At 55.0% G+C, this 21225-nt stretch overlaps 6 protein-coding genes across 6 annotated transcripts; 2 read left to right on the top strand and 4 right to left on the bottom strand.

Moving 5' to 3' along the window:
- Positions 1-150: 150 nt before the first annotated feature.
- BU25DRAFT_493051 (uncharacterized protein) lies at positions 151-1253 on the bottom strand (the record flags this gene model as incomplete). Its single annotated transcript, XM_033711690.1, has 4 exons — positions 151-361; positions 413-524; positions 575-1186; positions 1237-1253. 4 exons carry the CDS (start codon positions 1251-1253, stop codon positions 242-244), a joined length of 861 nt encoding a protein of 286 aa, XP_033559238.1. The 3' UTR covers positions 151-241.
- A 28-nt stretch (positions 1254-1281) lies between these two features.
- Positions 1282-2882, bottom strand: BU25DRAFT_122162 (uncharacterized protein). Its single transcript, XM_033700442.1, has one exon. It carries the CDS (start codon positions 2624-2626, stop codon positions 1559-1561), a length of 1068 nt encoding a protein of 355 aa, XP_033559237.1. The 5' UTR covers positions 2627-2882; the 3' UTR covers positions 1282-1558.
- A 256-nt stretch (positions 2883-3138) lies between these two features.
- BU25DRAFT_346798 (TPT-domain-containing protein) lies at positions 3139-5119 on the bottom strand (the record flags this gene model as incomplete). Its single annotated transcript, XM_033703118.1, has 3 exons — positions 3139-3971; positions 4017-4369; positions 4422-5119. The coding sequence occupies 3 exons, from the start codon at positions 5117-5119 to the stop codon at positions 3139-3141; spliced, it is 1884 nt and encodes a 627-aa protein (XP_033559236.1).
- A 647-nt stretch (positions 5120-5766) lies between these two features.
- Positions 5767-8428, bottom strand: BU25DRAFT_433027 (Mo25-domain-containing protein; the record flags this gene model as incomplete). Its single annotated transcript, XM_033708754.1, has 7 exons — positions 5767-5964; positions 6013-6240; positions 6333-6802; positions 6891-6951; positions 7003-7182; positions 7692-7796; positions 7844-8428. 7 exons carry the CDS (start codon positions 8426-8428, stop codon positions 5767-5769), a joined length of 1827 nt encoding a protein of 608 aa, XP_033559235.1.
- Positions 8429-9505: 1077 nt separating this feature from the next.
- On the top strand, positions 9506-12825 carry BU25DRAFT_493046 (uncharacterized protein). The gene is made up of 7 exons (XM_033711689.1): positions 9506-9779; positions 9837-9929; positions 9983-10068; positions 10119-10753; positions 10801-11302; positions 11353-11473; positions 11523-12825. The coding sequence occupies exons 1-7, from the start codon at positions 9744-9746 to the stop codon at positions 12711-12713; spliced, it is 2664 nt and encodes an 887-aa protein (XP_033559234.1). The 5' UTR covers positions 9506-9743; the 3' UTR covers positions 12714-12825.
- A 1754-nt stretch (positions 12826-14579) lies between these two features.
- On the top strand, positions 14580-20973 carry BU25DRAFT_121992 (uncharacterized protein). The gene is made up of 2 exons (XM_033700441.1): positions 14580-20380; positions 20432-20973. Exons 1-2 carry the CDS (start codon positions 14750-14752, stop codon positions 20582-20584), a joined length of 5784 nt encoding a protein of 1927 aa, XP_033559233.1. The 5' UTR covers positions 14580-14749; the 3' UTR covers positions 20585-20973.
- Positions 20974-21225: the final 252 nt, after the last annotated feature.

Raw genomic sequence — 21225 nt, 5'->3', positions numbered from 1 at the left:
GATGTGTGATGTCGCAGGGGTTGGTAGTGGCATCAAGCTTTTATTTATGTTTAGATGTCTGAAGTCTGTATGTATATCTTGTACCTTTCAAAGGCTCTGCCGTACATCACTGTAGTGGTCTGAGTAGCCTGATGTATATGTGTTGTGTACCTGGCACCTGCGTTTGCTGACAGCCCTTTCTGCCGCATCAACATTTCAACTACTGCATACTTTTCTTTGCCAAAGCATGTGAATGTGACGGTCAGGAGACGTAGTACTCCCGCTGCAACGCCTCAGCAACGTACAGAACATCATGATCTGGGAACAGCTTGTCCTGTGCATCGTCTTCGAGATTGTCCAGGCACTCTGTGTAGGTCTTGCACTGTCGTGACTTAGTCAACACCCCAATGACTGCCTCCTGGGTGGAACATACCACGTGTGGATCGTACTCGGCGTACTTCAGAAACGCAGCGACCTTCCTCTTGAAATCGAGACTCGTCTCATTGAGGTTCGGATCGAACTTGCGTGCAAAGCCGCCCGCGTACCTATTCCCGTCAACACGTGTGCAATCCCTCGAGTGGAGTGAACGACTCACCCTCGAAGCTTCGCGCTGCTGTTCTCCCGCTTCATGACGTCCACCATCAGCCTAGCACTCACAGCATGATCCGCATGGTCATCCCTCCTATCCTCCTCATCCGGCACCCCAGTCTTATCGTCCAGCACACGAACCTCGGTGGCACCACTCTCCCTCAATATCCCCGCGAGCAGATCCTTGAGTGAATCGAGCGTGTACGTCGTGTTCCCGTCCGTAGTCGTGATCCTCTTGATATCGCCCTCGTACAACTTCCTCAGTGACTCGCCCTCATGCACACCATACCCGGAGCCAGCGGGCCCACCATCCGGCAGGCGCAGATAAACAATCTGCATATTGTCTGCCTCGTGATGCTTGCTCACCCGCACATCCGCGTCGCCGACTCGGACTGTGTTCGCCAACCATGTCTGGTTCCCCATCTCTGCACCGGTCATCCACGAGTACGCGGCTTCAACGCCTTGTTCCAGAGAGTGAGATTGGTTGGCCCCAAGGCCGCGGTCGCCAGACGTGAAGAGGACGGTGATGACGCATTTGTAGACGTACAGGTCGTGGAAGAGATCCGGGTTCTGGTAGAGGAGGGTGTCGGCTGGGTGCGCGGCGAAGCAGAGTGTGCCACTGCGTTAGTTAAGTAAGATGAGGGTACAAAGAAGCTGAGTACCTCCTACCCTGTGCAACTGGACATGTTGGAGGGCGTGGGGGTGGCTGGAGCACCCCTGGCTAAGGCGAAGAGCAAGGAGAGGGAAGTAACGAGGGAGTGGAGTGAGTGCATGATGGGAATGCAAGACGAGTGCAGCAGCAGCGAGAGTGGTTGTGGGAGGTGAGTGAGTGAGGTGTGTCGCAGAGAGCAATCAAGCGTTTGTGGCGAGTGAGACTTGATGCAGGAAGGAGACGCCACGAGGGTAGTGAGGGAAAGAGCAACTTCGGCCACAGTGGTCTCCTACTTCAACCCCCACCCTGGAGGTATTCAGACTACTCAGATCCGCCAGCCTACTTCCGATACCTCCCAACAATCTTCCTCCTCTTCTCAAATACATCCCCCGCCGCACTCCCGCTCCCCCTCGGCCCATCCTCGACCGGCCTCTTCCTGCTCTTCTCGAGACTCCCCTGTCCACTCCCGCCCTTCTTCTGCGTGAGCCTCTCGATCCTGTCAATGCCCGCGCCCAACCCTCTCCACTCCTCGCCACCAAAACCACCGGTCCTGCCTCTATCCGCCTTCCTCTGCTCCTTCTTACTCTTGGGCGCCAGGCGCGTGAAGTTGCTCTCCTCGTACTCGCGCCTCTCGTTCTCTTCCCGCCGCTCCTTTTCGGATTTCGTGTGTCGTCCGCCGTGCGTGATGGTGCTGCCGATTGAGGGCTCCGCGATGGGCGCAGAGGAGAGTTCGGTCGCGATGAACTCGTCAAGGGTGGAGGATTTGTTGGGGCGGCGGTCGCGGCGCTCGGCGCGGCCTTCGGTTGTGGGCATGGCCATGGGTGTGATCCTGGGTGGGCGGTAGATGCCGTCCTTTGCGGACTCACGGTCGCGTGCGGACGGCTCTTCTGGCTTTTCACGGAGAACAGCGGCTTTGTTGGGTGCGTAGGACATCTCGTCTTCCGAGTCGGCGGTCTGGTCTGAGGCGGCGGATTCGGCGTCGCTCTCGTCGGAGCCGGATCCTGTGTCGTTTCTGGACTTTCTCGCTCTCGGCTTTGCGGTCGCTTGCGCGGTGCGGCGGGCTGCGTCGTCTGCGCTGCGGATGATCTTGTCGATGTTGTACTTCAGCCGGTTCTCGAGTGGTCGCACGCCCTTTTCGAGGTAGATTCGGAGCTCGACAAGCTTCTGCACGACCTCATCTTGCGGGTGGAGTTGGTCGCTTTCGCCAGATGACCGTGCCCGCAGTTTGAGGAGTATGAGGAAGACGAGGTTCTGGAGGTAGGAGAGCAAGAGCTCGTTCTTGACGTCGAGCAGCGAAATGCCTTCTTTCGGCGGTAGAATGCCGTCCTGGGGCATGGCCTCGGTGGCAGACTGTATGGAAGTCGTGAGTGTCGCAAGGAGCGACTCTAGGGAGTTGTCGACCGCCATGGTATTACGGAATCCGTGGAGTTGTCGTTGTCGTTTTCGTTATCGCGTGTCGCGTGTCGCGTGTCGCATTCGAGCTGTCAAGAAATTTTTGGAGTTTCCCTATCGATAGGGATCGCGCTACTTTTGCCGCTAGTAGCGTCACCCTTCAGCAACCACACCCCGGCCTTGACGGCTTCGGACGTCCCCAGAGTTGAGCAGAGTTGAGCAGAGTTGAGCAGAGTTGAGCAGAGTTGAGCAAAGTTGAGCAGAGTTAAGCCAATTTGAGCAAATACGCTCCCGGGGAAGATGGTCAGCTACCCTGCATTCAATCCGCCCCACGATCAAAGGTTTCAATGGACTGCACTCATGACATGGCGACGCAAGAAAAGATATGTATTCAACCCTTAGGGGAAGGGCATCTCCCGTGCGTTCAACCACGCTTTGTGCCCAACCAGAACGCCGATATATGCAGTCAAAACGCAACTCACATCCCAAAATAATGCGCTTTACGCCAGTGTAAAGATGCAGCCACACTAATCCAAGTCCTCCGGCCTCTTGACCGGGCTGGCTCTTGCTGGAGACTCCACGCCTGCCGGTCCACTGACACCTGGTGCAAGCTGCAAGCTAGCCCTGATGCCCCTGTTCACGCTCACTGACGGGCTGCTGCCGCCGCGGTCTGGGTCAGCGGTGTTGACGGGCGCGTACTCTTCCTGGCCATCCAAGTGTGCTTTGAGCAGATGCTCCTCCCTCATCTTCTTGATCTTCATGTAGTTGTACAGCGCGATGCTGCCGATAGTGACGATCAGGCCTGTGAGGTTGATGGGCGTGAGCGGGTCGTTGAAGACGAGGTTTGCCGTGGTGATGGTTACGACCTCCTTGAAGATGCCGCAGATACTGAGTGTGACGACCGAGGTTCGCTTCAGCAGAGCAAATTCAGACGATGTCATCAGGAAGGCGAGACAGCCGGGGAAAATAAGGATGCCGACGCCAAGGGCTGTGCCTTCCTGGTCGAAGAGACGGGCAAGACCTTCCCGTAGAGCACCGAACCCCTCCACGGGAACGGCGAGAACGAATATGCTGATGAACATGACGGGCGCGAGGAAAAATATCGAGGAGAATGGGTTTGCGGTTGCAGGGTTACGGAGGAGGAGGATTTGGGTGAGGGACCAGCGGAAGCCAGAAGAGCAGGCCGAAGCCATGACGAGAATGAAGCCTAGGGCGTGGAAAGCGGTCTCGCCGGCGACCATCATGACGACGCCGACGGTCATGATTGCGATGATAAGCACAAGGCGCCATGAGGGCTGCTCGAGGCGGAAGAGGAAGGCGAAGATGAGCACGAAACCGAGTGCAGACGACTTGCACATTGCTGCTGCTGTTAGCTGCATTCAAAGATGCGACATCGATCACTTACTGAAGAAGGTCAGGGAGATAAACTTTAGACTCGTGTTGCCCAGGCCAATGTCCATGCCAGTCGCTGCACCACAGGGTCCTATCCGCGAAAAGTAGAACCACTTGGTCATGAGCGGCTTCTTGGGGTCTACTGGCTCCGCACGCGCGCCCGTCGCGTGGAGGTTGAGAGAGTCGTGTCGAGGTCGAAGGGAGGGCACCAGGAACAGTACGAGAGAGGCTAGCGAGAACTGCACCAGCATGTGCAGACACGTCGTGAACAGTGGGAAAGGAAAGATGTTTTGCGTTGCGCCGCCGCCCTTGTCGACCTTGAACATCCACTTGTTGTAGACGGATATCGATATCGAGAACAGGTACCTGCGGGCATGTTAGCAGCGACCCCTTGCAAAGCCAGGGTGGTCATCGTTACCACAGGCATATGAGGACGGCATTGACGAGCATCGAGCGGTACAGGCTCTGGTCGGCGAGCGCCTTCTCCTCCTTGGTGTACGCGGGGCCTGCATCGGGCACTATGCGGTTGTCGAGCAGCGTGTTCCTCCGCTTCCGCTTTGCGTTCTTGCGGCGCACCTTCTTCGTCAGCCCCGTCTCCTCGTCGTCGTCCAGCCCGTCGGCGCTCATGTCGTCGAGCTGGAAGTCGGTGCTGTCGCTGCGCGATCCACTGTCCGACGCGTTCCCCGAGCTGTCCTCCCCTTCCTCGGCAATGTGGTCGTCCCGCGGCGTCTTGCTCCTGCGCTTGCGCTCCTTCGTGCTCGTGGCGGCGGCGGCGGCGCCAGTGATCGAGGAGGATCGCCGTCTCGTCGACTGCTCCATGCCCCCAAACGTCGCACCCGTCGGCGTGGGCGGGTGGATGAGCTTCGCTACGTCCGCCGGGCCTCGCTTAGCAGCAGTAGTCTTGGTGGATGTTCGGCGAGGTGCGTGGTGGTGGTGGTGGAGGTCGTCGTCGTCGTCGTCGTCGTCGCCGCTGCTGAGGTCGGAGAGGCTGCTGGTCGAGGGAGGGTTCGAGAATGTGCGCAGCGGGAACTCATCGCCCGGGTGCAGCAACGTGTCAGACGGCGGTCTCGAAGCGGTGTCGTCGAGCCAGCGTGCTACGGCGGAGTCTGAAGTCATGTTTACCCCCGGCCTCGCGCCTGATTCGTCTAGTCCACTTGGCGATCAGATGAGCTGGGCCCGCGGAGAGTGCGGAGCTAGCATCAGGGGCTGGCGGGAGCATGCGCTGGCGATGATGTCGACGGAGCGCTGCTGCAGGTACAATGGCTGCAGACCTTGGAAGTGCGAAGCTCGCAGCGACGGGCGGCAGATCCTCTGAGATTCGGATCAAGGCTGTAACACTTCTGGCCTCGACCAGGGTACGGGCACGCTGGCAGTGAAACGCGCCCAATCGTCCAATGGGCAGCCCACGGGTCGCGTGCTCGTAATGAGCGGGGCAGCGTGCTGTGGCTGCTGTGGCTACGATAGCAGCACCTGGACCTGTCAGCGATGATGAGATGCATGTGGACACAGACACATGTAGCACCGCGAGTCTCATGATAGCACCGCGAGTCTCATGATAGCTGTTGAAGCTCGTGAATCAACGATCGTGTACTCAACAGTCATTCTTTGTATCTAGGATTGTACCTGATATTACATATCGATAGATGCGCCATAATGTCGACGCCAACGGGTATGCTTGTGGGATTTCCTCCGCATCCAAAACCCCCAATCAACGCCGTCCCATGCACATCAGTCCCTACAAATGAAAGAGGCCAAGACCATGCTTATGCTGCTGCAGGCGGTGCAACGGGCTGGCTCGGTAGTTGCTCAATCTGCCGTATCAAGAAGCTCTTCTCGTCTATGAACTGCTCGTCTTCCGTGCGGTCGTCGAGGAAGTTGGGCAGGAAGCGTAGCAGCTTCTCGCGGTTGCTGATCAATATTCGCTGCACGGCCATGGACTTGTTCGGGTTCGCGACAAAGACCTGGGGTGTTAGCATTGTGTCCTGGTAGCTACATGGACTGGGACGTACCTTGAACACATGGAACCCCTCGTAGTTGATCATCCGCCTGTCGTCCCGCAACAGCTTCATGATGATCTTGAGATGCTCGCCAGAGTCCACGTACTGCGTCATTACGCTGTAGTTTGCTCGATCAAGCAGAATCTCGCCCAGCAACTTGATAGATTGCCGCTTGGTTACGTAGCTTTCCGACGATATCAGCATGTTGTTGTATTTCGAGAAGAACATCTCAAAGTTCGTCTGTAGAAATGTGGCGACGAGTGGCTTGTGTTTGGTAAGGATTTCCTGTGGTCGTCAGTCATGCAACCCAGACGTCTGAGGGATACCCTTACTCTGAATGTATTGAATGCGTCCGCGCTGAGCTCAAATGCACCTTTGTCTATCCAGTCGAAGAATCTCCAAAATATGCCATTGCCGGACGCAGGTATGTCTGGATTGACATTGGCTAGATCCAATTGCTTCCCGTCCTCGTCGCCCTCGTCGTACAACAGCAATGCAGCAATTGCGTCGTATCTCAGAGCCTCGCGCAATACTCCTCCACATGGCATGGCGCTTTCCCGTCTGTCGTAACCTCTGCATAACGCTATTATGATATCTGGGCGGAATTGTACGATGTGGTGTAGCACTTGAGGGTCGGTTTGGCCGGCGGGCTTGTAGCGGAAGGCGGACGAGAAGACGACTTGTGCATCTTTGCGCGATTCGAACGGCAGTTTGTGTATGTTTATTGCTAGTATGTAGAGCAGGTCGTCGCTCAAAATCGCCGAGAGGAGCTGGAATACGAGTTCGGGATTGACTTCTGTATCTGTACAGTCGTTAGCGTTCCTTGTTGGCGTCAGAGAGTCCGCATGTGTGAAGCGTGGCTTAAGATATATAGGAAACGTGAGTAGTACCAGGCGTACCCTGAAGCCTCAACTTCATCTGCTGCAGGTCCCGAGCAAGCTCCTCTTCCAGCTAGCAATCGTCAGCAACGTTGGGCTCTTCGACTGCGGGGTACATTCACACCTTTGCATTGGGCTTGTCCTCCTGGCTAAGGCGGACTGTGAGGTCCTTGGTCGACCGTGTGAGCTCAGCATTGCTCTTCTGCTTGTTCCGGAATAAGAATGCCATATTGAGGGGAGGTCCAGTACGGAGGGGTGATATTCCAGAACGGGGGGAGGGAGGAGGGCTGTGGGCGCCAGACAGCTGCTATCTGGATGGCAAGAACATGCAGACGGTTCTGAGTTTGTTATGCCCGCGAAGGGGTGTTGTGGCGGTCGTTACAGGGGTAGTATGCAGTTTGTTGTTGCGCTGCTACTATGACGAAGTTCCAGCCCTACTGGCATACGTTGGGAAGGTGAAACCCTGCATAACTAGCGCTGGCATCCTTGCCCATCACCCGCTGCCACATGGAACCACATCCCACAAGATCACATTACAGAAGTTTACATGAGGAACATGAGTCAGTGTGTGGTGATTTGCTATTTGTGTATCTTTTCCGTCAAGGGTGAATCTATGTCTATGTACGTATTTATCTCTTCCGTATTATAATATTTCCTCCGTCACGCGAGCGCGATATCTCGCTCTAGTCGCGAAAGTATGCATGGTCGAGGACCTGTTCTAGTGAGCTTGAAATTCTGTGTGCTTTTTGCGGTTCTGCTTACCTTCAATGCTGTCATGCGTGCTCCGCTCTCGTACCGAACGAGTTCTGATACAAGCTCCTGCCCCTCTTCAGATACCCGTGGTAGCAGCTTACCCCAATGCTCCTCAGGATACTCGTAGAACTGCACTTTACCCCAGTCTGGGAACTTCGCGGCCTCCTAGTTGGCATTAGTCACTTCCTTTCTAGGGAGATTTCAGCACTTACGGGCCAGCGAGTCAATGTGGGCGTTCCCAGCTTCTTAAATATGCTCTGCAGCAACGCTAGGTCGCTTCCCAACTCTCCAGAGTCGAACAAAGTCGTGTGATCAGGATCCAGTATTTCGGCAACGGTACAGCCAGCCGCCCACAGGTCGAGACTGCAGTCGTATGCTTTGTTGCCAAACAGCAGCTCTGGTGGTCTGTAGCATGTTGTGCCTACATCTGTGATCTTTGCATCCGGCGCTTCGGAGCTCGGAGTGTCTGGCGCCCAGGCGATGCCAAAATCCGCAAGATAGGCTGGCCCATCGAGTGACTTTAGCAATATATTCGAAGGCTTGATGTCGCGGTGGATAATGCCGTGTTCGTGAATAAACGCGAGAGCAGAGAAAAGATCTTTCAGCCAGATCTTTATTTGTGTCTTTGCAAATTTTCCTTCTCTTAGTACAACACCCAAGTCCAGTGGCATGAATGGGAAGACCAGAACAAACCGACTGCCGTCCTCTCGGAAGGCGTCAATCAGTGGGATAACGTTGGGACATGCTGCCTTCTTCAAGATCTCGGCTTCGCGTCTCGAGTCGTGCGGCGGCTCCATCATCGATGGCGAGGTGATCTTGAGTGCAACAAATTTGGCCTTCGATGGTGCGTCTGTCGGAAAGTATCCATCATCATTCAAGGCAGGTGCCTTGTAGATGGCAGAAAAAAGACCTTCTCGGTAGTAGAGAGCATTCTGATACATGCCCACTGAGATTGCGCCAGGAGTGGGTACGTATTTCGTGTCCTGTCATTTGTCAGTTAAGATTGTAGTGATTACGTATGGGGTGTGTGGATGTTACCTCTGGAGTCGGGAACTGAAGGAACCGTGGAGGATAACTCGCAACTTTCTCGTCTATTGAACTTTGATATTCGTCCTAAAGCCTCGTTACTAACCAGCCGCCGAATAACGGTGTAGTTCTCGTACGATTGAGCAGACTTCGTCGTATATCCTGGTCTCGGCTACGATGGCTTCCTTGTGCGCATCATTTGCTGGTAGCAAAGGATTCGAAGCATGACAGGCGTCTATTCTGCGAAAGATTAGCTTGATGCAGGCCAGCATTGCAAACAAGTGATAAGAGAAAGTACACTGAAGTTTCGAGGGAGTTTATACACGGTTCGTAAGCACAACATGGTCCAGATCTCGATCAAGCTGCGTAACCTAGAGTTAGACAACGCTCGTTCCTGGCGCCGCCCGAGCAGACCGAGACACCAGGAAAATGAGGCGTTCAAGAGTCGTCTCTTGGGCAACAACAGCTTTTCTTGAGTCGTGATTTCGATATCGTATGAAAGCAGTAGTCCTTAACGAGGTGCTCCCTGTGCCAGGGTTCAGGGGTCTGTACATGGATGTGATAGTACTTGCATTTTCGTAACAGCACGCATGCGATCCGCAAAGCCAAAGCGTGCACGCCAGTCTTGAGAAGCCATTCGGACTGAAGAAGGAGTGAAGACTGCTGTTTTGTTTTCAGATTCACGAAGAGGCGGTCAGTGGAGTGAAGAAGGTCGAATTTGCCGAAATATCTAACGGCCCAAAGCAGCAGGGTCCACCAGCTTGGATTGACAGGTACCAGCGCATCTGTCTGCATTTCCCTGGCGGCCGCCCTATCCACGTCGACATCGCTCTCTCGCTGGGTTTGACCCCGCTTATAGTCTTTGGATCCTCGCTGGGGTACAACACGTTTATTATTTGTTTCCAAGGTTACGTCAATCCCGGCAAGCCCGCAGTCCTAGCCGCATCGCGTTACCCTCGAGCCCCAACCTCATTACGTACCGTCGAGGGAGCTCTCACGACACTCCACGAGCTTCCTGGAGCTGTATTCTTAGGCGGAATCATTGAGGTGTCCGCTTGTGACTGTGCGCGCATCCCCGCAGTTGCCATGGAGCTCCAGCGCAAAGAGTACCCAGCAGTGCTGGTGAGCTGCCATCACGCCCTCCCACCAGTGTCCCTTGTCGACTCACGCAATGTGTAGCAAGCCCTCTCGCCCGCGCAAGCCGTCGACGTCCTCAGTGGGCGCATGAGGCATGTGAACCAATTGAACACGCAGATCGCCGACTGGCTGCAGGTGCGTGAATCTCGGTAGACTCGCATCATGCCACGGTGCTCACCAATGCGCAGGAGCGGCGTCGCGTCGAAGAACAGTATGCCCAGGGACTGCGGAAGCTGGCGAACAGGCATCCACCGGACGATGCATCAGAATTGGGGTATGCGCGTGTACAAGATCATTCTGGGCGCATTGACTGACGCCCACCAGCATCTTCTCCGTGCCATGGCAGAAACTCGTGAGCGCAACCGGCGCCGTTGCCGAATCTCATGAGCGCCTTGCACGCAAGATTGAATCTGACGTCGAGCGACCTCTGCGCGAGTTTTATGCAAACGACCGAGAAGTACAGGCCATGGGCAACATGTCTGGGAACTTGGCCGCAATGGCGAAAGACGTCGACGCCGCGCGAAAGAAGTCAGAGAAACTCAGGGCCAAGGGCGCAAAAGCGAAACCTTCTGAGGTCGGCGAGGCAGCGCAAGAGGAGCAAAACGCCGAGCTCCAATGGGACTCGCAGGCACCATTCGTTTATGAGAAGCTGCAGGCAGTAGATGAGAGCCGACTCAACCACCTGCGGGATGCCCTTACACAATTCCAGACGCATGAGGTTGATCAAGTGGAGCGAAGCAGGGTTACGGCAGAGGAGACTCTCAACGTATTGCTGAACATAGAGACGGCAGACGAGATACAGACGTGGTCCTTGAGACTGCGAAGTGGAGACATCCCGCAGCCAAGTCGCAAGATGAGCATCGCCCCACCGGCGTCTCCAGCCAGGAATCTAGCGCCACCTCCAGTGCCATCAGCAGCTGGTCCTTCAGACGATGCTCGAAGCCAGAAGAGCGGTTCTAGTATGAACATATTTTAACCTTGAAGTGCCAACACTGACCAGGAACAGCTCAAGAAAAGCACAGCTCCAACCCTTTGAAGCGATTTGGTACCGTACTTGGGCGTCGAAGACAAAGTGCTCACCCATATGGCCGCGCATCTTCACCCGAACAGAAGTCATCCTCGAACCTCGGCTCAGCATTTGGATTTGGGAAGGGCAAGAACAAGGACAAGGATGTGCCCCCTCCCTCCACCGCAGACCGACCACGCTCACCCCTGAGGCGCCTTTCATCGAGACGCGAATCGGAAAGAGCACCATCGCCAGTACACCCTCCGCCTTCGAGAGACGTAGATGAGCCGAATGGATTCGGCACCACAGCCTCGAACGAAGTTGAGACGAACGCAGCCCCAGTCAATGGAGCTACGCAAGACTCGATACCAGAACTGAAAGAATCCCTGGCCCCTCCACCTACCACCGAACCTAAAGCGGAGCCTGAAAAAGATGCTGAAGGTTTCTCCGTGCCGCCGTCCACCCTCGACGCAATTACAGAAGCCGAGCGTGAGGCCGGATTGTAAGGAATTCCTTTATAGCATTGGGAGCTACGCACTGACAGTTCCCCAGTAGCCTGAGCGAAAGCAATTCCACACCTCAGTTCAAGCTCGACATTAGAAATGCACCAATCCAGGAAGAGGGAGAAGATAATGACGCTGCCATGGCCAGTGTGGTTAACACTCTGCGCGCGGTAGGTAACATCAAACTTCTGGGGATATTTCGGTCTAATGTGATCGTAGCAAGCCGCACAGCCCAAACGGAACAGCACACTTCGAGGACGCCGCGATGTTCGTAACACGATATTCTTGCCCAATCCCGCTGTACCAGAGTTGCAGAGCATAGGAGAGTCACCTGCACCGGCACTTCCTGCCACTGGGTCGTCTCCATCGAGTGCTACGTTCCCTTCTCCCAGCACACCTACAGTGTTCCCTCCACTCATTCCTCCTCCGCAGCCTGCTTCTCCAGTTTCCAAGCTTCCCCACAGAGCTTTGCTGTCTGATGAACATGCCGCACCAGCATCAGACACCCAGTCAATTCGATCGGGCCGGTCATTGAGCAGCTCCGCTAGCGCCACTGTCAAGCACCCGGACCTGCAGGAGCCAGGGTTGAACGCCTCACTCGTAGAGACCGTCAGTGCGTGGTTCGAACAAGGCAATGTTACCAAGGCCATGGTAATCGGGCAGGTGGCGCTCGCATTCAATCCCGTTGACATCTCAGCCGGGCCGTTTGGCACAGAACACATCCGCTTGGAAAACTTTCCTGTGCTCGAGAAGGTGGCGCCAAACCCTGCTTTCATCGAACAGATCCCTGATGACCCAGGAAACTACACTGTTGACTTGGCAAAGATCACGAAGACGTCAGTCGCTTTTCACTACCAGCTGCACATCGAAAACAGCAGCATCGCCGCACTCGCTCCTATCATCCTTACTCCACTGTGGAAAGCAGAACCAACCCAGGTCTCTGCCATCCTCAACTACTCACTGAACCCACAATTCGATCTGAGAGGTGCTTCCAGCGTCACGATCCGCAACTTGGTCCTTGTCATCCGCCTCGAACCCGGGTCCAAGGCTACATCATGCCAGTCCAAACCTGCCGGCACCTTCTCGCGCGACAAGGGGCTTATCTACTGGCGTCTAGGCGACGTGACACTCTCGCGTGACCAGCCTACGCAGAGCATCCGTGCGCGCTTCATCTCAGAAGGCGAAGCTAAGCCGGGTAACACAGAAGCTCGATGGGAGATCAGCGGGAGCGAGTCCCTCAGCTTGGGAAGTGGGCTGGGCGTTAGCTTGAGTGCGCCGGGTGAGAAGCAGGATGTTGAGGCTGATCCGTTTGCGGACGAGGATAATGTGGCATCTGCTGCGCCGAGCGTGCAGTGGAAGACTGTGCCGAGTGTTAAGCGGATCACGAGTGGTACGTACCTGGGCGTGTAAGAGTTGGATATTGTTGTACTGCTGCGTTTTAATTTATACCACTCGTGACTTCCTGTAGATGTTGTTAGTCGTGCCGTTCATTGCTAGACTTGTACTGCTCCTTCACCGCTACAACCATGTCTCTGTGCTCTGTGCTCAAGTTTCCAGATAGCCAGGTCAAGTATCAAACAATCCTGTCCGGAAGCATTTCCTGGCCATCGAGATCTATAACCTTGCCGTCTGTGCTCCGTCAGATTGTTGTTTAGCATCAACACTTCATCTGCCTGGGAAACGGTCACCGCCATTCTAGCCTAACTTGGGCACCAATTCGCATCGTCGTCGCAATATCCTCGGACCCTGACCACAAGCCGTTGTACACCTCCACACCTTTGCATCGATTTCAAAATACTGTGGACTCACGGTATTTGCTTGGTTAGATTTGTCTGATAACGTTCGATTTTCGGCCCTAACACCCCTAAACGGCGATAAGCGCAGCCGGATCAGACCATGTCCCCACTTGGTAGAAGAGCCCACGTGCGGTGTCAGGCCGGATCTACCCTTCCGGTGAAATATTGGCATCGCCGCCAAATACACCACTTTTTTCTTTTGATATTTCACGATCTTGAGTTGATGTTGATGGGGAGTGGGCTGTAGGTACCGGTATTACAGTTCTTGAAACATTCACAGGTCGCGTAGACTAGGGCTGGACGCCTGATGGGGATGGGTGTCTAGATTCACGGTGTTGCGAGGCGGAGGCCTAGATTGAGGGACGGCGATGCAAGACTTCGAGATGGACACAGCACCTAGATTTGGCAGTGTGGGGTAGGTACGCTCGGTGTTGTGAGATTCCACGGAGACCCCGAGAGGTACGGTTGCCTAGGTGAGTGATTGTTCTACGGGATTTATCTCGCAAATTGTAGGTGAGGGCAGTTGGGTTTTGAAAAGGACAGGCTGTCGCCGAGCTGTCACATAGCAGGCGTGTCAGATCGTGATGTATAGTGGCGGTGCGCATACAGGTGGCAATGTCGGCTGCAATTACATCTGCAATCGCTAGTGTATATTTCGAAGGCACGTGAAGTCAAGGCATATCGAGGGAATGAGGCTCTGTTGACCGAAGCACTGGTTACAGAGCGACTTCCCTGTTTCGAAGCCTTACCTGTTTGGCGAGAGATTGGAATCGTAGACACGGAGCTAGAGGAAGCTAGCAGTGCGAGAGGTCCCTGACGTTCAGCCACGACGCCGATTTGGTGCTGCCGAACAGCGCTTGCCGGTGGGTGTTGTGCAGGCGAGCGGCCAGAGCAGGTCGAGCGAGGCTCTTTGCAGCGCCGGCAGAGCAGACGATCACGATGCGCATGTTTCAATGTTGTCTACCGCGGAGCGCAAGGCTGCTCGACACGAAATGTGAGACTGAAGTCTGCTGAATGCCGACTCTCAGTGGTCGGAATTGCTCAGGCTTGGCAGTCCATGGTGACGTATGTAGGCCGTCCCTTCAGCGCGGTCGAAATCGTCCACCCAGGAGGCGCGCAGAATCTGGCGCCGTCTTGACCGTCCTGGTCTGATACGAATCGCGGTCTGTTCCTGCACACATCCTGCGCGTGCCTTTTTAGGGTTTCTCTCGCAAGTTTCTGGACCTACTGCGCGCAGATGCACTTGCGGTTGCCGCGTGCCGCTTAACTGTTCCAGTTCCCTGATGGTACTTGGATCCACAGGGGATTAGCCCACCATCCCAACTTGCCAATTCTTCTTGCTGCCAGCACCTCCCCGTCTGTCCAACTCCGGGCGCAAGCCGGCATTGCCCTCTTGCAGCCTCAGATTCCGCACTCTCTGCTCTGCTGCGCTGCGTTGCGTGGCTCCCTCGGACAGTCTAGCGGCGCGCATTTGGCCGTGTGCCTGGTTGCACCCTCGAACGCTTTTCATCGACGTCATCTCTCACATATTGCACCGCCGTACCATTCTAACATCCCATCGAATGTTCATACCACCCGGGCCGGGCCCTCTGAAACGACACATTCTCTCTTGCGCCATCGAGGGGGAGACAGGGGGATGCGACTGAGAATATGACCAGAGAACACCAGCCGCCGCCCTCGTCGACTGATGTCACCGCCTCTTCGACCAGCACGCCGCCCAACCCGCAGCACGCCTCGCCCAACGCACCACCACGCCCGTCGCTGCAGCGCCTGCCTCGCAGCGCCGCCGTGCCCAGGACGTCGCCCGCAGAGGACCCGCGCTCGCCTGGACCGCGCCCTGAGGACGACGATGAATCAGCCACGGAGACCGACACCGACATGAGCGAGGACGAGACCGAGACTGGCAACAATGACGCTGGGCCTCGCACACGCGCGGATATTGTGCCGCTGGGCAAAGCGTCGCCAGATGAGTTAGAGATTGAGCGTCTGCGCAACCTGCAGCTGAAGATCCTGCAGCAGCAGCAGCGCCAGCGCATGAGGAACATCTCAGGCAACACGGGCAATGCTGGCCTGGGTGCTCGGAGAGTATCACCAATCAAAGAGGAGCCCATGTCCGCCATGTCACCCACCCTCGAAGGAGCCTTCGCCAACACACCGAGCCCATTGCCAACAGGAGCAACTACGTCAACGGAGTCGACAGAATCGGCGAAGACCATCCGCGGAAGTGTGCCACCCACACCTGCTGGCCACCAGGCATTGAGGACCCCATCGTACCCGTTCCCTACGGTCCCCAACACACCACGATGGGCCTCGTCGTTCCACATGCCCTTCACCAGTCTGTCACCCACAGTGTCAGCCATCCATTCCAGGGAATGGACCGTGCCCAAGGACCGTGTCGCCTCAGAGTCGAGCACACCTGCTGCGTCGACTACACCGTTTGCGCCGGGCGAGAGGGCCCACTTCTTCTCTGAAGCTGAAGATCCTCGCTACCCCAGCCCCAACCTTTACGATTTGGTGCTACAGCTCGGCACTGAGCCTGGCCTTGCAGCATGGTGGACTGCCGTGACCACGATTATGAGAGAGCACTATGGTGCGGAAAGAGCAACACTAGCCGTGCCTGCAGATGCATCTGATATCGAGAACGTGCCTTGGGGCCAGAAGACCACCTACACTGTCACCTTCAGCGATGACAGCCCGCGTGCTGCGACATACCAGGAAGCATCAAATTCCAAGAACCACGCTATCAGAGTGCAGCAGCCCACCCCACAGTCAGAAGAAAGGCCACCAACTGTAATACCAGAAAGGAGGCCAAAGCTGTTCTCGCACCACTCCTTCGCCGGTCACGAGCGGCAAAAGGCTGAAGCAGCCTTCCCCGATTCTCCCACGCCTGTGATACCTGTTCGACCCAGAGGACCATTACGAGCTGTGAGTCATGCCCCGCAAGCGCCTGCAAGGGAACATCCTCTTAGGCAGGTCTCGCAGGCTTCCTTCGATGGATCGTCGTCACCGTTTCCAGGCATCATTAACACCTCCACTTGTGATCCGTCGTTTAGTGATCCGGATTTCTCAAGTGTCGGTGAAGAGCCACCAATGCCCACCGCTGTCTTCAGCGTACTACGCGCTCTCGATCACGAACCGGACGCTCTGATAGACAACACCGGTGTCAGTCGCGTCTTGGAACGAGGACGCTTGGTTACTTTGACACGAGACTACTCGACATCTATGTCGACTTCTCGTGAAGACCTGCTTGAGAAGGAGAAGGAGAAGTCAGAAGAAAACAAGCCATCAGCTGAGAAAGCTGGCACCATAGGACCAGAAGCACTCAAAGCCGGACGTGGCCATGTGGGACTTACCGCAAAACCAGGAAGTCTTGGTGTTGGCAATCTGGGATTACGACCTCGTTACGAAGAATACGAACAATACCCAGCGTCGCCGTGGGCACAGTCACCCGCTCCGTCGCCGGCGATACAAAACGATGCAGAAGCAAACCCTTTCTTTGCTACCAGCAATGTCGATGAGGACACATTCAACCCTTCCAAGTCTCCTCAAGACTACACCCAGTATGGTGTCGTCGAAGCAATCGGTGTAGACAGAGCGAGCACTGTCACCCACATTCCACTTATTCACCCTACTCTGTCTCAAGTCATGCATACTGCTGATACAGGTACACCAGCTCAGACACCAGACTTGTTCCACAGACAGTCTGAGCAATCATCACAAACTTCGACACAGCAAAAAGAAGGCTTCGTTCGCCGAGCTCCCATCGCCATCCTCTCCATCCTATCACCTATTGTCCCTTACCCTCGTAACCTTACCAACTCGCTCAAACACCTTGCACCCCATCTAGCGACATCGTTCTCGAACGCCTGGCAATTTACCAATGCCCAAGTCCAGGTCAACTCGGCGAGACAGCGGCGAACAATTGGACAAGGTCCCGGTAGCACCAACATCTCAGACCCCGAGAGTCTCGACGACCTTCTGCATCTGGATCTAGGAGACCTTTCGAACTCCACAGCTGGAAGTATTACTAGCCCTTCCGACTATTCTGGCCGTTCTAAGCACAGTCCTGGGGGCTCCATCACCGGCACACCTGGATGGGATGCCGCCTCTTTGGGTTTCTCAAGCAAGCATTCTATCAACAGCACACCTGGCCATCTTGCGGGGAGTGAGGCGGTCGAGAGCTACTTCGATGCAAAGAAGAAGACGACGAGGGCACCGAGCCAATCGAAGACAGCTGAGAAGAAAAACGAGAAAAGAGCTAGTGTCAATCCGGTCGTGGAGTACTACGAAGACGATGCCCTCACGCCAAAGAACGAGCAGGTAATCACCAAAGACGAGGGCTCGAATGCAGGAAAGAAAGCGCAACACCAACGTGGTCACTCGCTCCTGCATTCGTACGGTGCTGACTTCGGATCATCGTTCCAATCATTGCCGGTAGCAACCACTCCAGGAGGTCACGCACCTGCTTCTCCTGGACATGGAAGGAGAAACTCGATCACCGAGACTTTCGACATGCCGCCGCCGTCTGAAAGTCTGCTGCGCACAATCATCGATTCGCTGCCCGTGCAGATCTTCACAGCAGCACCTACTACCGGTGCAATTACATGGGTAAACTCAAAGTTCCTCATCTATGGAGGTCAAGACACTCGACAAGTCCTACAGGGTCCATGGGAATCGATTCATCCGGACGATCGCGAGTCGTATCTCGAACAGTGGAACATGTCGTTGCGTACAGGCCAACAGCTTCAGAAGAAGGTTCGCCTGAAGCGATTCGATAACTGCTACAGGTGGTTCTACGCTCGAGTGGCGCCTTTGAAGAATAAGCGACAACAGATCGTCCATTGGATCGGGACCAACATGGATATCCACGAGCAGCACCTCGCCGAATTGAACTCTGCTCGACAGCAAGAGACGGCTGCATCTGAGGCGAAGTACCGAGCGTTGGCAAACTCCAGTCCCCAGATCGTTTTCGTGGTGTCCAACCGCAGAGGGCTAACATTCTGCAACTCGCAGTGGACTACTTTCTCTGGTCAAGCAGAGAAGGAGGCGCTTGTTAACGGCTTCCTCGAGTATGTGCACCCTGACGATGTGATCAAGTGCAAGCTACCAGACATTGGGGAAGACGGATCTACAAACGTACCGACCTCGGTCCCACCAGAACACAGCCGCCACAACTCGCAGCACTCATCTTCATCTGACGACTCTTCGGAGACTGACAAGACGGTCACGAGTCCCGGCTCGACGCCCGACAAGATGGACATGCCTCAAGCAAAGCTGTCCAAACTAGCAAGCACGGGTATCTTGAAGGTTGCCAAGGATGCTGATGGTCGTGCTTCTTACTCTACGGAAGTACGGCTTCGCAATAAGGACGGCGAATACCGCTGGCACCTGGTCAGGATCCTGCTCGAAAAGGCGCTTGCTCAAGACAGTGCTGAAGAGAGCTGGTACGGCACTGCTACCGACATCAACGACCACAAGTTACTCGAGCAAACCTTAAAGGAGACTATGGATGCCAAGACAAGATTTTTAAGCAACATGTCCCACGAGATCCGTACGCCGCTCAACGGTATCTCAGGTATGGTCAACTTCCTCCAAGACAGCTCGCTAAACGCAGAACAGCTGGAGCATGTCAACATCATCAACGCCAGTACTGCCAGCTTGCTTAATCTGATTAACGACATCCTCGATCTCTCGAAGGTTGAGGCTGGTATGATCAAGTTGTCCATGGAATGGCTGCATCTGCCGTCGCTCTTGGAAGAGGTCAATGACCTTAACATGGGACTGGCTATTCAGAAGGGACTCGAGCTCAACTACCTGATGGAGGAAGGCGTACCTTCTATGGTAAAGGGCGACAAATTCCGTATTCGACAAGTCCTACTCAACGTTGTGGGTAACGCGATAAAGTTCACGCCAAAGGGTGAGATCTTTGTACGCTGCAAGCTGCAACCAGCAGAACGTTCCGGGCCGTTGAACGAGAACGAGACCATGGTACGATTCGAGGTGGTCGACACTGGACGTGGATTCACCGAGAGTGAAGCGAAGTACCTGTTCAAACGATTCAGCCAGATCGATGCGAGCAGCACAAGGCAGCACGGTGGTACGGGTCTTGGATTAGCCATCTCCATGCAGTTCGTTGAATTGCACGGAGGAAAGATGGATGCTCGCAGTGTGCCAGGCAAGGGCTCTACATTCTTCTTCACGATCAAGTTTGGCCTCCCTACACCAAACGACTTCCCGAAACCGTTGGTGGCAACGCCTCTCACACCGGCCACGGAGTTGGCGACTATTGTTCCGCCGCTGCCCGCAGTGCAACCGTCGCCCCTACAAAAGCCGGTGTTCCCACAGATCAGTGGCTCCGCACAGAACGCGCAGCTCAAGCGTATGTCCAGCATCTCGTCGGAACAGAGCGCCAAGTCTCCACCTGTTAGCTCAGCGGCATCGATCAGGTCGCAAGAGTCACCTTCGCTCTCCTCCGGTAGCTCGGATCACTCTCTGACAAGTGCAGCGCTTACTGGCAAGTCGAGCCTGCGGTCTGAGAGGTCGTCTGCTTCGTCTTTCCTTGCGGACAGCCGTCTTACAAGCCCGGATCCAGAGATCAATCTTTCGCTGCCTCCAAAACGAGCTGACAGCGAGGGCACAAAATCTACTGACTCACTAGCATCAGACAGTACCGCTCGCCCGTCAACTGCACCACCAGCTGCTGTTAAATCGCCTTTAGCTCAGCCACCGATGTACTCTATCCTGGTCGTTTGTCCTTTAGTGCATAGTAGGGAAGCTACAATCAGGCACATTAAGAATACTCTTCCGCAAGGCATCCCGCATCAGATCACCGGCGAAGAAAGCCTGATCAGCGCCCAAAGGATGCTTGGTGGTGACAATCCAGTCATCTTCACTCATGTCGTATTGGTTCTTCACGACACTGCAGAGGTGCATGCCATCATGGATCAGATCTTCAGTTCTGTCCACTACGGCAATACATCTGTCGTGGTAGTATCTGACCCGTCGCAAAAGAAGGAACTCATGAAAGAGGCATCGGTTTACGACTACGAACAACTTGCGGCAGATCGACGACTCCAGTTCATTTACCGACCATTGAAGCCTTCCAAGTTCGCTGTCATCTTTGATCCGGAAAAGCAACGCGAGTCTAGTACAGACCGCAATCAAGATACAGCACAGCAAGTGGTCGTCAGCCAAAAGCTTGTCTTTGAGGAGCTCAAGAGACGACTTGGCGGTAAGGGCCACAAGGTGTTGCTCGTTGAGGACAACCAAATCAATCAGACTGTAAGCATCTTTCCTCGTCTTGTATGTGTTTGTTTGCTAACACACGCCTAGGTGATTCTCAAGTTCCTTGCCAAGATTGATGTGACGACCGACACAGTTCTTGACGGCGTTCAATGCACAGAGACAGTTTTCTCAAAGCCGCCGGGGTACTACTCCATTATCTTGGTAAGTCATAACACTAGTCACGTGGTCGACTCGTACTGACAATCATGCAGTGCGACCTCCATATGCCAAACAAAGACGGCTACCAGGCCTGCAAAGAGATCAGACGCTGGGAGAAGAAGCACGGTTACCGCCGCCACCCGATCATCGCTCTCTCCGCCAACGTCCTTGGCGACGTCTACGCCAAGTGCGTGGAGGCTGGCTTCAACTCTTACGTCACGAAACCCGTTGCCTTCAAAGAACTTTCTCTCGTCATGACGAAATTTGTGGATCCTCCAGACCCGTCGAAACCCCCGGAACTGATGAAATTAAGAAAATCTTGAACACAGAAACGGCCGCTTTCTTCTACACTACAAATACCTTGCGCGCGAATTAGGCGGGCGTTGATAGGGACTTTTCACACGCAGCACTCGGAACACGTGTACCGACCGCAATTTCGCGACCGCAATAACGTACTATTCACCGACCGATTGGACGGTTTCACACGGTCATCAGGGATGATAAATGCATAGAAAGGAGGGTCGCAGTATATCCTCTGTTTTACTCGCGTTGGTTCAAAATCGTTTTTTTGCTGTTTTCGCGTTGCATCTTGGAGGGCTCAGGCTAGGGTCAAGGACATAATGTTTGGAACCGGCATCGTCATTGTGCATTGATCAAGGCATTGAGGGCGCTGGGCTGCAATG

The sequence above is a fragment of the Macroventuria anomochaeta genome, assembly GCF_010093625.1.
Source record: "Macroventuria anomochaeta strain CBS 525.71 unplaced genomic scaffold BU25scaffold_27, whole genome shotgun sequence".
In the NCBI taxonomy this organism is placed as follows: domain Eukaryota; kingdom Fungi; phylum Ascomycota; class Dothideomycetes; order Pleosporales; family Didymellaceae; genus Macroventuria; species Macroventuria anomochaeta.
This window is presented reverse-complemented; position numbering and strand designations above follow the sequence as displayed.

What these genes read in the sequence shown, in the direction of transcription:
- BU25DRAFT_121992 (XM_033700441.1), top strand. Translation starts at nt 14,750, where the DNA reads ATGACCAGAGAACACCAGCCGCCGCCCTCGTCGACTGATGTCACCGCC. An exon ending in ACAACCAAATCAATCAGACT is followed by an intron (nt 20,381 to 20,431) that starts GTAAGCATCTTT and finishes ACACACGCCTAG; the next exon opens with GTGATTCTCAAGTTCCTTGC.
- BU25DRAFT_493046 (XM_033711689.1), top strand. Translation starts at nt 9,744, where the DNA reads ATGGAGCTCCAGCGCAAAGAGTACCCAGCAGTGCTG. An exon ending in AAGAGTACCCAGCAGTGCTG is followed by an intron (nt 9,780 to 9,836) that starts GTGAGCTGCCAT and finishes CGCAATGTGTAG; the next exon opens with CAAGCCCTCTCGCCCGCGCA. An exon ending in AAGCCAGAAGAGCGGTTCTA is followed by an intron (nt 10,754 to 10,800) that starts GTATGAACATAT and finishes GACCAGGAACAG; the next exon opens with CTCAAGAAAAGCACAGCTCC.
- BU25DRAFT_122162 (XM_033700442.1), bottom strand. Translation starts at nt 2,626, where the DNA reads ATGGCGGTCGACAACTCCCTAGAGTCGCTCCTTGCGACACTCACGACT.